The sequence below is a fragment of the Akebia trifoliata genome, chromosome 16, assembly GCF_017979445.1.
Source record: "Akebia trifoliata isolate Shusen 1 chromosome 16, ASM1797944v1, whole genome shotgun sequence".
NCBI classification, from domain to species: domain Eukaryota; kingdom Viridiplantae; phylum Streptophyta; class Magnoliopsida; order Ranunculales; family Lardizabalaceae; genus Akebia; species Akebia trifoliata.
The window spans coordinates 19,412-36,111 of NC_141390.1; the positions used below are offsets into that span (position 1 = coordinate 19,412).

General features: G+C 34.2%; 1 protein-coding gene across 1 annotated transcript; it reads right to left on the reverse strand.

Annotated features, from left to right (window-relative positions):
- Window positions 1–516: 516 nt before the first annotated feature.
- Window positions 517–12,868, reverse strand: LOC147382104 (6,7-dimethyl-8-ribityllumazine synthase, chloroplastic-like). The gene is made up of 8 exons (XM_086428844.1): window positions 12,599–12,868; window positions 12,322–12,455; window positions 11,492–11,587; window positions 10,966–11,061; window positions 6,109–6,187; window positions 3,319–3,365; window positions 3,076–3,135; window positions 517–847 (listed from the first exon to the last, which is right to left on the reverse strand). Exons 1-8 carry the CDS (start codon window positions 12,759–12,761, stop codon window positions 806–808), a joined length of 717 nt encoding a protein of 238 aa, XP_086284970.1. The 5' UTR covers window positions 12,762–12,868; the 3' UTR covers window positions 517–805.
- Window positions 12,869–16,700: the final 3,832 nt, after the last annotated feature.

The following is a 16,700-nucleotide window of genomic DNA, read 5'->3' on the forward strand; positions in this document are numbered from 1 at the left end:
TTTTTTCCACTTAAGATTAAAATATTACTGAAACAGTTACAGAGTTCAGATTACCTATTTAGTAAATGTTTCGGGTTTGGGTGTGGTAAATTTTCAGAGTACCCTTACCTCAACATGACAAGACGGGAACCATTGCCATCCCTAATGCAACAGATACTGCTTCATTTTCGAACTCATTGGCCCTGGGAAAATACTCTCTTTGAAGCTTTCTTTATTTGAAAGAAACTCCAAACCATACTTTACTGTCGAATCCAACATTTAAAAAAAAAAAAAAAAAGGCTACAAATTAACTGAGGCTAAGGGCTGATGAAAAACATTTTGTAAGTAATGCATCTAATTATCATCTCCAGGAATATGTCTTGATTATACAATAAAACCATAAATCAGAATTTAGTGTAGAATTATTCTCTCTACCACCCAATTGTGCTAATGCTCATTACTCCAAAACCATCCAATTAATGGTCCACCACTGCAATGGGTCATGACCAAAATTTCCATGCAAACAAGCATGCCTGATAAATCACAACCACAAATGAAGATTTATTTAAATGTCCGAACATTCGCTTAGAAATGAAAGAAAAATTTAATACAGAGAAAGGCCTAGGTGTTGCAGGCATCAACAACTCTCCATCACTGTCTCAACTCAAGGGTTTCTAGGTTATGGAAATGTCTGGTTAAATTACCGATCAAAAACTGCCTTTTACAGTTTAAGACAAAATGTATGATAAGCTCATCACCCAATTCTTGGAGCAGATGCTGGAAGAAAAGATGTCGACAAAATAATTGAATTGAGGCCTTATACCTACTAAGACTTCAGATGGTGTTCAAACAATGATGCCATCTCGATCTGCAGAAAACCAGATAACCACAACAGAATTCAGTCATCCAACCAAAAAACTGATTAATGAAGAAAAACGTGACAGGAGATCTAGGCCTTTTTAAATACTTTGCATTGGGAAACCCACCAAGGAAGACCTAAAGAACAGTTTGTACAGTCCTACAGGTATGTACACGTGAGGATGCTCACTGGTTCGAAATGATGGGGCTCCTAGTAGGTACTTTGAAAACCCTTGGGAGTCAACTAAGAAAATCAACAATATTCAATGCAATCAATGTATTCAATTTTGGTTTTTATATCTATTTCGGTCAGTATGGAAATGAAAGTATCTCTCATATAAATGTTTAGATCAGTGTGAATTAATACAATTTTAATGAAAATATTGAGAAATTCTCATTGAAAAAATATAAAATGATATATTTAAAAAAAATGAAAATACACTCAAAAGTAGGGGAGTTGATGACTATCTGTTTAACTAGAACCAAAATGGAACCGGACACGAAAACCCGAGCTCTAGATCCCCCTTTTCCTATACCAGATCAGAGTCAAGCATATGGAAAAACATTTAGATTTTATATAAAATGAGAATGTCAGTCACTACAGCACCCTTTTTTTTTCTAGGCAAGCAAGGGGTTAATGGTCAACAGAGGTGAAGGTTCAACTGAATTTGATAAGTTGCTAGGTCATGGGATCACCACTCCCCAAGCTCCTTACATAAGGTGTGTTTGAAAAGCACGTCTTCACGGTTTGAGAGTCTAACTAGCTCAAGTTGTTGAATTATGAGTGATTGGAAGAAGCAAGTAATGCGAGTCGCCAACTACTTAAAAATCGGACTTTTCAACTTTCACCCTAAGAGGTGAAAGTTAGCAACCCACTTGAGATGACCTAAAAATCAGGTAAAATCTCGCTATTCTTCTGTTGTTTTCCCTTTTTTTGTTAAGCTTCGTACTTTTGAGACCTCTCGTCCCCTTTTCTAATAAAATTTCAACTTATCAAAAGAAAAAACTCTCACACTGACCTTTCAAAAGTCAATCTCAAAGGAAATGCTATGACGCTTAGAATATATCAAAATAACATGATATACGGATACCTAATTAATCGTAATTCATTTTTATAATAGATGAATATTGTGTGTAATTTATAAGTACTAAGTAAAAGCAATTTATATCCTTTACTATTTTAAAAAAAAATTATCTATTTTTTTTAGAACTTTTTTAAATATATATATTTCAATTGTTTGCCAAAATATTCAGTGATCTTGAATTTTTATTTTTTATTTTTTATTTTTTTCGTTAAGTTGTGATCTTGCATTTTTTACCTCAAATTTGTTGTTCACCGATTAGTTCACTAAAGGAATAATGATTTCTACATAAATATATACAAAAAGGAATTGTCAATTAAATTTCATGTCGAGCCTTCTCAAATAAAAACATTTTGATATATTTTGTAGAAATAAATTAAAAATTAAGACTCCACACGCGATATGTTATCAAAATATCCCACCTATTGGAAATAATCTAGTTATTTCAGTATATTTCATTCCTAGTTGTTTTAGTCCTAGATTATTTCCAACACATACATTCCCAGTTAAACTAGGTTGCATCACCAGCATCTGATCTCGTTCATCTTTAATTTCATCTGAGTATTGAAGATGATGTTTGTAGACCCATTGGTCGGGGAAGGTTGAAACACCTCTATGAATAAGAAAATTTCACCCCTGGTGCAAGGAACTTGCATCAGAACACCTAGATGGAAGGAGACCACCGCTAATTATAAGCCATAGACATATTACAAATGCATAATGTCAAACATCAACTGGTAGGTTCCACCAACGACTGGACATCCTGACCATCCTATCTACCAAATTCTTTGAGATGTAATCCAAACTAAAAAAAAAAGATGTTGGATCTCTCTTAAGGTTTGGACCATATCATCAGAGTAGTTTTTGATCTATGAGAAGTTAGATCATTGGAAATGGTGGACCTCAACTCTACCGCATGTGCCTGTGTGTGACCCGTGTAGTGGATGATGACGCTTATTTTTTTCTTTTCTTTTCTTTTTTGAGTTGTGCCTTCCTTGTGTGAAATTTTTTGCCGTGTTTTAAATTTAATGTTAGTTATTGGAGAGAAAAAGGAACCCTTATAGAACCCTCAACACAATTTTTTGTGACACCACAAAATTGTGAGACAGCAGCTACTTAATAACAATACCCATTTCATGGTATATACTAAACTTACAGCTGTCAGAGCAGCCTCAGCACCTTTGTTTCCAGCTTTACCCCCTGCCCGATTTAAAGCCTGTTCGTATAACCAAACACATACTTGTCAGGCCTCAGATCCATTTGATAATAAAAGATGTGCCTCTTTCATGAGGTAGGAGCAAATTATTTTGTCTCTAGAATAACTTTATCTAAGAAAGTGCAATTGGTTAATTTGTGAACATTGGTGCACCATGAAAGAGCAGGAATATCGCAAGTTTACCTGATCCATGTCATCGCAGGTCAGAACACCAAATATGCATGGAACTCCTGCAATATCAGCAGAAAGAAATACATTTTTACATTTCATTTTTCAACCAAATTTATGGCTCTCGGAGATCTTCAAATTAGAGGATGGCAATACAGAAAATATCCTAACTATATAATAAATGCAGGAATTGTACATAGTCTATAGTTAATTGGGCATTCTGTTCATTCACAACTTATTAGAAAACAGAATTGCCAACATTCCCAAGGAGTGGGCAGTATTCTGAAGTCTTCCTTGCTAAGAGGGAACTCATTTCCCCTTTCTATTGTCAGTAATTTTCTTTCCTTTGATGGGGAAGAAAGTTCAGCTCACTCTCTAATAACACCTTGTTAAGACAGAGATCTTAACAGATAGATTAGACCAAGGGAATATAAAAAAACTATCATCACCATCCTTCAAGTTTTTCCTAAAACAGAGAAAGACCCACTTGTGGCCCATTTAATCTTTTTTTAACAACCGACAATACTGGGAGCTAATCTCTTTTTCATTGAAAGATAAATAGCAACCAAGCAGTTTTATGATGACCATAGTTACTCTTAGTCTGTTATTTTTTATATTGGAAGCATTTTCGCATGAGATCATTGTATGAAATTCGAAAAGTTCGACACTAGATCACACTGTAATTCAATCTTTAAGTTTCTCCTTCTAAGTGATCATTGATATTTTCTCATAAGTAAAAAAAATTGATGATTGATTTAATTCTATCTACAAGTAATAATGTTTTTCTTTCTTTTTTTTCTTGAAGAATTTTCAAGAATCATTGTGTTTCAACAGATTTGTTTCTAGGGCTTAAAATGGGTCGGATTCTATCCAAAATCCAAGTGATCCATATCCAATTTTTAGCTTAGGTTCTCAAGTATCTGAATTAAAATATGGGTCGGATATGGGTTGATGTCCCTTGACCCAAATCGGATACAGATCGAATACAGACCCATCCCTATATCCAAATGATATATTATTTTGTACATTGTATATATTATATTTTTATATTTTTTAGTCTATCATTCATCAACAAATGAGTGTTAGGGGTAATGGTCAAAACTTCTTTTCAAAAGTGGAGGGGTCTTGAGTTCAAATCACATTTAAGCCACATTTTTTAATAAATTACTTTGTAATTGTTGGAAATTATCCGGCCCGACCAATCCGAATCAATTAATTTAGTCGAATCGGATCCAGATATGAGTTTAATAGAAGTAAAAATTTTGGATATGGTTTGAGCTAGTAGGATCCGAGTCGGATCCAGATTTGGACCCGAATTAAAAATCTAGATATGATATTGATAGACATATATGGCCCGAACCCAACCTGTTTTAAGCCCTACTTGCTTCCAACATCATTATGGTTACAAGACTTGGATTTGGTAATCAAACCCCATCCACTGAAGACTCAGGGCCCGTGTGGATACAGGAGCCAAAAGTACTTAAAACATAAGTACTTTTATAAGCACTTTTTGAAGTACTGTCTGGAGTAGGTAGATAATTGTTGTGTGTTTGGATGCAGATTCTGAAAAGTACTGTCAGAAGTACTTTTGATATAGTTTTGTGTTTGAAAAGTAATTTGAATTCTATTAAAATGATCAAAATGCCCTTATAAGTATCAGTTACTATTTTTAATATTATAACTCAATAAATTATTGTTCAAAAGAAATAAAAGTTATTGTTTTTATCCATAAAAACTAATATAAACACCCAACAATTATAAACAAATAGAAGATATTGTGAGCAAATATATACAACCACTAAAAATATGAAAAAGCTTCATCATATCAATGGATAGTAAATTTGTGTAACTGTTCACATCAATCTTGCAATAAGAAAATTTCAACCATGGTTGGAATGTTCATGGATAAATCATTGAGTAACCAATTGGGGGAGGTAGAAATCCAAATTCAAATGCTACATTAAAAGACTACCACCACATCAATAGATATAGATAATAATAAAATATTATTTAATAGCATTTTTGAGGATATGCTTGTAATTTTCAAATTTTATGAGGGGCATTCTTGTCCCGAATGCTACACCAAAAAGCTACCACCACATTAATGGATAGTAATATAGTATTACTGCAATTGCATTTTTGAGGATATGCTTGTAATTTTCAAAATTTATGAGGAGTATACTTGTCCCAAATGTTACACCAAAAAGCTACCACCATATTAATGGATAGTAATATAATATTATTCCAATTGCCTTTTTGAGAGTAGGTTTGTAATTTTCAAAATTTATGAGGGGCATACTTGTCCCAATCCCGTCATTTTGACAATGTTTTGTAGCTCTGCGCAATAGTAGTTTAGAGAAGTAGCACTATCGGTATTCCGTGAAAAAGCACTAAAATGACTCCACAGTAAAGTAGTTCTTTCCAGGAGTTATTTATCCAAACACCTTTAAAGTGCTTCCGACTTGCCGCAAAAGTCAGAAGTACTTAGAAAAGTCAATCTACACAGGACCTCAACTTCTAAGAGTAACTGAATATTTAGTTAGTCTTGATCATATTAATTGAATATTAAGAAGATTCACGAGGATTTTGTAAGCCAACCATCAGCAACCAAAAGCACCCAAAAAAAAAAAAAAACTCTATGTTAGGAGTGGGAACGTCGTCAAAAACTTGAAATTGGACTATTTTATGTGAGGAAATCAAAGCTAAAAAATGATATAATGCAAAGAATACTAGAGCAATTCAATATAGGGCAAAGAGAAATAGATTTGAGATAATATATATAAAGAAGTACTTTGGAAGACCAACCTGAACTCAGACCCGCTGAAAGAACTCCAGAGGCAGCCGAATTAGCAACGGCATCGTAGTGAGAAGTATCACCTCTTATCTATTGACAAAAAAAATTGGCTGCCGGTTAGTGCACTAGCAAGAAGCACGTACCCGACATCACCCATAGAAGAAAAAGAAATGAACAAAAGCTCTTGTGATGAGATACTATTCATTATAATCAACACAGCATATGCATAAATGGTATCACAAGAAGAAATAGACAACAATATGCTTAATGTAGGAGGGGGGCAGGTCAGTGGTTATTCCATAAAAGTGGGAGGGGCAAGGAAGTAACGTCTACTACTTTTTTTATGGGAAAAGCAAAAGAATATGTCTACCAGTACAATTCTTAAAAACAATTATGTCTGATAATGCATTAATAAAGTAACTCAGGTAATTTTTGTTAATATAATCTTAGATTTTAAATATATCTAGAACTCAATGATGGGAGGTACAAAATTGCTGGCATTTAGCCAGTGATAAGCGAGACATGAAGTTTTCAAACAATAATATGATAAGGCCAAAGGATGAAGCTAAAGAAAACAATGTGAAATAACTCAAATAAACATGTATGGACAGATTGTGGACAGAATGAGCATTTTTGTTTTTGGATAGATATAAGACCTTATTAATAAAACAAGCAAAAAAAATGCAAGTACAACTCCAGAGGTAAAGAGAACATGCCAAGGCTATAGAAATGAAAGGAAAAAAAAAAACAGCTTATTATGGGCCGAAAAAACAGCCAAACCCCATTTGAATACAAGATCTCCAAAGAGTTTTCCCTTGCGCTCTTTAAACAATACAGACAGTAAAGTTTTAATGTTGAGAATGATATTTTGGAGGTCTTCTTTATCACCAAAAGCCCTATGGTTTCTATTCTTCCAGATTCTCCAATAGATAGGAAAAGTGGGCATCCTCTAAATGATATACTCTCTCGAAGAAAAAGTTATAATATGCCAGATACAACATACATATATGCTGGAATCACGTAACATCCAGGTCACTATGAATTAATGGGGGGGAAAAAGAATACTGGGTGTTATGAGCTATAGATAATAGATGAAAAGAAGGTTCACAGATTCGATGTCTCCCTTACAAGAGAACAAAAATACACCACATAAATTTTCTTGTCTGAGGATACAGTAAGGATTTTTTCAAGAGAAATAATCACAAGGGAAAAAAAGAAAATGAAGGAAACTTTGGAAGGGATCATAGTTCCCCAATGGGGAGAAAAAAATCTAACTGGAAAAAACAACATGCGGTCCCAAACCTAGGATCTCCTGTCCGAAATGGATGTGCTACTCAAAATGCTTGAGAGTTTTGAGAAGAGAGTAGAAATCGAGTCTAACTCCCAAACATCAGTCCTTCTGAAACGAAAAACCCAAGACAAGTCATTATCATTTCAAAAAGAAAATTTCCGAAACAAGGGATCACTCTTGCACGATAGGGCGGGAAAACTTACTTGAGGGGACTCTCACCACACCATTTGTCTTCCTAAAATCTAATTTTATCCCCTCTTCCAACCTTAAAGCCAATTCCCCACGAAAATTCCAACTATACTTTCATAATCCCTTTCCACACGCCTCACCCATAAGAACCTTGGAAGACCACCTTCGAAGCTTGCTCTATTGAAGGTCTATGTACACCACCTTTGTAGAAGGTACTCTCGACATTGTCAAATGGCCACTAAAGACATAGATGTTGTCAAGTACTATAATTGATTTGGATGCTTGATGATAACTTATCTAGCTAGAAGACACTTGAAGCCCTATCGGTAAGACTTGACAAGCTGGAATAGCTAAGGCGCCAAAATGTCAAAATGGGGACTCCAACTCTATTAGCGGTGGGGTGGGGTTTAGTGGGAGGGGAGGGGGAGCAAGATAAAGCTTTGGTGGCCCAACAGTTGAAGTCTACCGAGGAGAAACGTTGCCCCTTAAACGGGAAGCTATTTTCTCACCCAAAGGAAAAAAATACAATGGTCGATAAGGAAAGAGAAGTAGAGCCCCTAGAGTGAGTCCTCAAAAGTAAGGGGTTAGTGAGGCTAAACAAAAAAGATGCATGGCCTTGCACGAGCTAATGCCTAAACCTAGCAAGACCAAGTATTGACAGTATGCAGAACCTTACCAAGGAGGTCAAATCCATGATGCACAAATTGGAGCACTTTCTAACTAATACTTTGAACTCAATGATTATGGATTCTAATTACCTATTTTTATCCTAATTAGTGGTTAAACATACTAACCAATTCAGATCCACAAATTGAGATATGTTTTGTTCAGTTGATTTAAAACACAAGCAATCTCACATAAAGCATGCAACCAACACACGAGATATTTTACATGGAAACCCCAACAGGTAAATATCCACAGACCTAGTCCAAACAAATGCACTACAACTATTCAAGAGCACAAACGTTAACACACTCAAGACAAATTGTCCAGACTCCAGACTTGAATCCACGATCTATCAATAATTTGATTCACCACACTTTATGTATCCACACAATCCGAATCTAAGAACCACAATTGTAGCACACTAACCAATCTGATAGCCACCGGATTAGTGGCACAAACTCATTTCCACAAGCAAGATCAAACAGAAATAGATTTATAGTTGATTGATTATTAATCCCCAGACAAAATGATTTGAAATAAGATTCTTAAGTTTGAAAAGCAACTATGGTTTTCAAGAGAGAGGAGATATTTTTCGTTCTCTCTCAACCCTAGAAGATGAGAATGAATTATATATGGAAGACAAAATTCAAAATTTTAAAAAACTAAAATAGTAAACTATGTTCGATCAACTATAAGGACATTTAGATCGATTGGATCCTTAGTTTCCAAATTTTTGCATCATGAAATTAAAAACAAATTCCCATCTTTCAAGCATAAATTAATAATAATCTAACATCCTAATGTGAAGCGTTTCTAGCACTTAACAACCTAAACGGATACGATGCGCATGTTAGATTCTCGATCAAAAGGCCAAATTCATCGTTTTCAATCTTCAGACAGATTGTGACACAACGCATTCTTTTGAAAACAAAACTATGCCAGTAAATATATTCCTAACACTAACTAGTCAAGTGATAGCAAGTAGCAACCCCACTTGCCTACACGAGAATGAAAGGGACTTATCTCACCTACTCAAGGAAAGAAGCAAGTGAGTCTCAGGCCCCCACCCTTATGAATATAGCCACCTCTGTCAGGGATGGGGAATGAGACATTTTGTTGAACTCAACTCATTACCTTGAACTTCCAATACCCTTTTGTCACCTCCTACTCTTTTGTCTCCTCCAACCTTTTCCGTCTCTTTCCCAAGCCTTACTATATTCATTTGACCTCAAAAATCATTTGTGACACCATGGTGACAAAACAGCCATCCACTTAGCTCAAGTGGAACTCTTAACCTCCCAAAATGAATTATGACACCACGTGAGCAAAGGCCTTATCCACCTCATACAACGCCCTAGAACATTGGCGACTCCACTGTGAATTATCACACCACGTGAGCAAAGGCCTTATCCACCTCATACAACGCCCTAGAACATTGGTGACTCCACTGGGAAGCTAATTCACACCAAACCAAAAGAACTATCAAAAACCAACCAGTGCCATCCTGGAGCAAGACTAGGCCAGATAACAAAGTCAACCAAAAGAACATTGGTGACTCCATTGGGAGGTTAATTCACGCCAAACCATAAGAACTATCAAAAACCAAGCAGAGCCATCCCAGAACAAGACTAGGCCAGATAACAAAGTCAACCAAAAGAAAAACACCCAAGTCGTGAATACAATATATAATTTCCTCCTCAAAGGTCTTTAACGAAACCAATACTTCGTCTTCAATAAGCTTCATCTTAACCACTCCACACTAGAGTGGTCAGTGGAGCTAACTCTCCCCCCCCCCCCCCCCCCCCAAACACTCACACATACCCCGAGTCCAACTTTGAAGCAGCCAACCCACTTCAAAATCTTGGAGGAACCCTTCCTTTAACTTGGCACATGCCCCTCCTTATATTTTCAAAATGAAAACATGCCCTCGGCATTTTTGTGAGTATTTGAGATGCCTCCGTACTTTTTAGACTGCTGATATGCCCTCCTTGACCTTGTTCTTCTTTTATATACTAATAAAAAATGACCTCAATACCTTCCCCTCGTCAACATTACCATCAGTCCATCACCATTGCCACCATAATCATCATCATATTCTTCGTTTCCTCACTGTCGTAGTCATGATCATCATCATTATCATATCGAGAGATTGAAGATGGCTGATTTTTGGCAGAAAAAACAAAGGTTTCCAAGTTATTTTTAGTTGATAAGAGAATATTGAGGTCAGGGGGTGTGTCAAATATTGGAAAATAATAGTGTTCTAAATATTTACCACAACGTGGAGGAACCACGTGTGATATGGAAGAGAGAGTTCCTTCAAACTTTGAAGCGGTATGGCTGCTTCAATCCCCCGCCCCAATTCGGCTAAGATGTAGTCGCTCATAAAACCTTGTGCTATCCTCTTTGATTACCTCCTTCTAAGGATTTGGGAGAATCTGATGCAAAACCCCATCAATGGTCGACACTATGGTATAATGAAAAAGGAGAATGTAGAACCGATCCTTTAAGAGCGAATGTTGATTATAAAATTTGGTTTGAATAATCATTATTAACAAGAAAAGAAATATTAGACACTTTAATAAACTAATCATTCATTTTTCTTATAAACCTAGAAAAGAAAGAAAAGTATGTAATGAGCGAAAAGTAACGTAGAAAAACACGCCACATGGGTAAAACAATAGCATCTAGAAAAGACCAGTTGATATTGTGAGAGGAATTATACCACAGCTCCAATACACAAAACTGCTTGATATCTTCCCAATTTCCCAAGCCTTTCCGCAGCAACAGGAATTTCAAAGCTACCAGGAACCCACACAACCTGGCAAAAAAAAAGTGCAGACAACAATCGCTGAGCAAGTTTAGGCCAAGAGTATCATGTTAGTCAAGTTCACAAAATCTTTGCATTTTTTTGTCATGCTATAATCATGTTCAAATGGTGCTTATGGATTGGTCCAGACCATTCAATTGGTTGGCTAAGAGTCTTGGATGGACGATGGTCCAAAGTTATCTGAAACCAAGTGATCATTAGATTCTTAACTGGAAATTTCTTAATTTCTTTTCCCACAAGTGGCTGATAAATATGTTTGGGGGCTATGGTCCATCTAGAAGTGGTCCCTTGTCTGCATTGGTTGTGAACATACATGTGCTGTGCATACAATACAGTGTAAAGGACAGAAAGAAATTGCATCAACCATGAACGAGTTATTAATATAGTTGAGAACTGCATTGTATTTCAAGGAATTACATACATCGATATCATCTTCTCTAACTGAATATCTCTTGAAAGTCTCCAAAGCTCCGTCCAACAGAAGCTTCGTCACAACCTCATTAAATCGTGCTACAACCTTTGCAACAGGAGAAAATGAAAACATATAAATTACAGATATCAAAGGTTGACAGTCACTAAGAAGAACCCACCGATTAATTCCCAGATGGCAAAAACCTACCTAAATGATAAAAATAAAAATAAAAATCCTATGAGACAGAAAAAAATGATCAACTAAACACAACATATTTGGAAATTTATAAATGCTGGATCATTTTAGCAAATCTCTCTCACTTTAAAATAACAGCGATGACTAGTAAAAGTAAGCTCGAAATCCCAATCAGAACTAATTGATAGAATTGAAGCAATCAGGTTCCTAGCTATTCATGAAACTCCCTATTTGTATACCACATTTTCTATAAATTCTCATATCAAAACAATTGGAAAATAAAAAACACTTGTTGCATTAAACGAAGTTACCATTAAAAAACACAAACATCAATCTGAGAATTAAAACCCATGATGGGTACTTCTCTCAGAAATCAAAATCCACTTGACTATGGTGATGAGACATACAAATTTGATGAAATCATTGAAACCCTGATGACATTATCCCAGAAACACTAGAATTCAGAGTTCAAAGCTTTTTATTATTATTATTATTGAAGAGAGGAATTTATTGAGCTCTATATCCCCAAAATTTGAACTTTAAACTGCATTTGGTTCTGGATATTAAAATAAAAGATACAAGTAATGGTGGAAAGCCCACAGTCAATCCATAAAATAAAAATTTTAAAAAAAAAAAAAACTTACGACAGCGAAGCGAAGACCCTCTCCTTTGGTTATAGATCCCACCAGATGCCGAACAGCAGATGTTTGTGCGAACGAAGAACGTCCCTTTCTCTCAAACATCACCATTTCGGTGTTGGGTTTGGGAGAAATTGTGCCTGAAAGAAATGAAATTAGAAACAATCATCAATCACTAAAGGACGGAACGACCCAACAGAGAGAGTGAGGTGAGACTTGAGAGAGAGAATGATCCATCCGAACTCGAAAGGAAGGAAGTGGGTGTGAATAGAATGACACTTACCTTGAATCGAAGTTGAAGTTGAAGCAGAAAACGAAAGCAGGGATCTTGGAAAGTACACAGGAAGAGATGAAACGATCCTCTGAGAATGGCATTTCGGTGCAGAGCAAGGCCAGTAACTTAGTTGTCGCGGAAGGAAAAAATCGGTCGCTGAGAAGGAAGCCATACCTCTCTCTTTCTCTCTGACGGCAAGTTGGTCTGATGGGCAAAGGGCGGAGAGAGCGGAAAAATGTTAAAAGAAAGAAATGCACGATTGCACGCTAAAGGCACGACAACAACAATAAGTTGAGACTTGAGACTTCAGAGAGAGAGAGAGAAATCTCGGTTCTTACTTCTTACCATCACAGCGATTTCAATTCAATATTTTTATTTTTTTTTTAAAGTAGTGCTGGGGTGACACTAGATGTACTGCGGTTTTTTACATTTTCAACGTGATGGTGATCAAATAATCGTAGATGCTGTCTCCTCACGATACGACAAAACACATCTACGGTTATCTGCGCACTCCACGTCAGAAACGTAAAAATCGCAGTAAATCAATAGTCACTCCAGCATTAGTGCTTTTGAGGCAAGTGGCAAAATAGTGATAGTGGTAGATACACTATTTTTGTTGATTTGTGTTAAAATTTAAAAGCAATGAATTCCTCAATTTTTAATAGAGATGTTCTTTTGCCACAACTACTTTATTTTTACTATTTTCACACCAATCTAAAATCTTTAATACAAAAGACTAAATTCCTAAATAATTATAAGGATTTAATCTAATTTCAATACTGTCACATATGTTTATGACTAAATAACCATTAATGTTATTGACAATTACAAGATGACTAAGGTTAGTGTATTTGTGCGTCCAAACAATTACAAGAATACCATGGCAAAGACTTCCATGAACACTTTTAAACAAAAGATCGATGAATTCGCCATTATTTAAAAAACAAGATTTTACTATTTTTTGAAAGTGATGAATTTATTGTTTTCACCAATGTCAAGCAATGAAATTTAACTCATAACGTAATTTTTCAATTTAGAAATTTGTTTCATTAATATTATACATTTTCATTTTGGTATTTAGTGAAGTTGAACGAGAGTTCTTTCAAAAACAATGAATCTGTTACTTTATTTGTTTAATGCAGTGAATCTTATGCTTTTGAAGGTAGCACATTATTGAATAGATCATTGTGAGATATCCTAAATGCAATGATAGTAATTAAACGAGCACTTAGATAGAAAATGATACTCTAATTGAAATTAGATATTGATTTTGCCACTTTAAACAAAAACAAAAAAATTGAAATGCATTTGTTCTTCCATATAATTTTTCATTCTTAAAAAAAAAATGAAATAATCGCTTGATATTGGCGAATTTACTTTTTTTTTTTTTTTTTTTTTTACAAATTGCACAACGAAAAATCTATCTAGAATTAGATTTATAGGTATTTATTTGATACAAAAAAACTATGCATCATTCAAAATTGTCAAATCCAAGCATAATCTTATTTATGGCACAACTTTTAACTTGGCTGTTTGTTTTGCTATTATTTATGTATTTTGGATATTTCATGAAGCTCCATCAAATGGAAGCTCATCACTTTCAAAATGAGTGAATTTTTTGCATCAATAAAACAACATATTCACTAATTTCTTTGTTTAAAAGTATAGAATTTGTTGTTTTTACTAATTTATGGGTAAATTTTTACAAAATCTATTTAATAAAACACAGTTGAGTTGGAACAATTGTGTGTGGCACAAATGTCATATCATCTACAGTTTTGTGAGTTAAACCTCCAATCAAGTTATAGTGTCATGGGGCTCATTATATTTTCTTTATTATTCCCCTCCTCTAATTTTATTATATTTTCTCTTTACCCTTTTAATCAATTTTATTATATTTCATCTTTTACTGCTTTAATTTTAATTTTATTTCTTTTATTATTCACCTCCTCTAATTTTACTATATTTTTTCTTCTATCATTTTGATCCACTTTATTATTTTTTATCTTTTATCCCTTTAATTCTAAATTTTTTTTATATACTCTTCCAATTTTATTTTTTTCAATTTTACATTCGTAACCCGAAAAGATGATGCCCATCCTTCTAACTGTACTATATTTTCTCTTTTACCCTTTTAATCTACTTTATTTTTTTCATCTCTTATCCCTTTTTTAATAATACCCTTTCATTAAGTTATAATCTCTTGGGACCCATTTTCTTTCATTTACTCTTCACCTCCCCTAACTTTACTATATTTCATATTTTACCTTTTTAATTCACTTTATTATTTTTTATTTTCGACCCCTTTAATCTCAATTATTTTATAACAATTTTGTAAGTTAAACCTCCCGTCAAGCGATAGTTTCATGTGACCCACTTTATTTTTTTTACCATTCACCTCCTCTAATTCTACTATATTTTCTCTTCTACTCCTTTATTCCATTTTATAATGTTTCAATCTTTTATCTCTTTAATCTCATTTTCTTAATAATACCCCACTAACTTTATTTTTTCACTTTTACTTCCTTATTCTAAAAGAGGGTGCCCACTCTTCTAACTTTACTATATTTTCTCTTTTAGTCATTTAATTCATTTAATTATTTTTCATCTACTACCCCTTCTCAATTTTTTTAATAATACATCTTCCATCAAGTTCTAGTTTCTTGGAACTCACTTTATTTCATTTATTGTTTACCTCTCCTAACTTTACTATATTTTATCTTTTACCCCTTTAATCCACTTTATATTTTCTGTTCATCTTTTACCTCTTTATTCTTTTTTTTTATTATAATAATACCCCTCCAACTTTTTTTTTTGCTTTTACCCATTAACCCGTGAGAGGATACATGTCTCGTAGGCATGGATGAACTAAAATAGTTATATAATAAAAACACATCTGAGTTGGAATAGTTTTGTGTGACATAAACATCTAATCAACTACATTGTTGTGTGTTAAATATCCCATCAGTTTATAGTGTCATGGGACCTACTTTCTTTCATTTATCTTCACCTTCTCTAATTTTACTATATTTTCTCTTATATTTATTAATCTACTTTATTATTTTTCATCTTTAACCCCTATAATCTCATTTTTTTTAATAATATCCCTCCAACTCTCACTACAAAACAAAGGGCTTTTAGAGGCTTTTTTTTTTTTTTTTGTGATTTAGTGAAGCACAACTTAAACAACAACATCAATGGTGATTTTAGATCAAGTGCCTCCCAAAAGACTAAATCAGTGGCATTTGGTCAGAAACGCCTCAAACGATCAAAAAATCAAGGTGAATTTTGGTAAAATGCCTCCAAAAAGACGATTAGTAGATTTGATTTTTGCAAAACCGCCGATGAATCTAGGTTTATTTTGGTGCAAGGATTTCTCTCTTTGATTTTTAGGGGTGATTTTCTCGTAGGAGCTCTAGAGACTCTCAATCTTCCTCTCTCTTTTCATCTCATACTCTCTATCTATCTCTCTTACTTTGAATCCTATAAGACTTGAGATTCCAATTAGATTATGGTGGTTTGATTGTTGGTCGTGATTTCCCCTTTTTCACTATTTGATCCTCCTTCTTGCAACCATCTTCCTCTCCCACTATTTGATCTCTCTTTAAATCTTCAAAGTTCAAACAACATTAAAGATTACAAGTAATTTCAGATCCTCATTGATGGTCTCTTGTTCTATTTATAAGATTTTTAGTTTTAGTTCTAAATTGGATGTTTTAGTAATTTTAATATAATCTTTGTTTGAAATTTGTGGATTCGAGTAGTATGGGATGGATTGAATTCCAGAGTTCCATTATCATCGAGCTTGTGTGAACTATTCATTTCTTCATTGATTGTAAGTTCCACTATTTCTCCTCTCAAACTTGGTTCTTAAAGCATTTTTTATTTTCAAATACTCTTAACGCGGTTTCCATGGCTGGTGAAAAATATTTATGAATATCTAATTTTCTTGTTCACATGAAACCTTAATGGTTGACTTCAAGAAGTCTCAATTACCTAATTTAAATCAATAAAATTTGTTCTAATTACGGTTTTGATACACTATTCATTTTATTTACGAAACATGCATGTGGTACACTGTTCACTGTTAAACATGTACTAAATTGTAAGT

Bases quoted from the DNA above. Each gene is read 5' to 3' on its own strand.
- LOC147382104 (XM_086428844.1), bottom strand. From the start codon at position 12,761: ATGGCTTCCTTCTCAGCGACCGATTTTTTCCTTCCGCGACAACTAAGT. The intron at 11,062-11,491 runs GTATGTAATTCC...TTTTTTTGCCAG, and splicing joins TTAGAGAAGATGATATCGAT to GTTGTGTGGGTTCCTGGTAG. The intron at 6,188-10,965 runs GTATAATTCCTC...TTTTGTCAATAG, and splicing joins TTTTGTGTATTGGAGCTGTG to ATAAGAGGTGATACTTCTCA.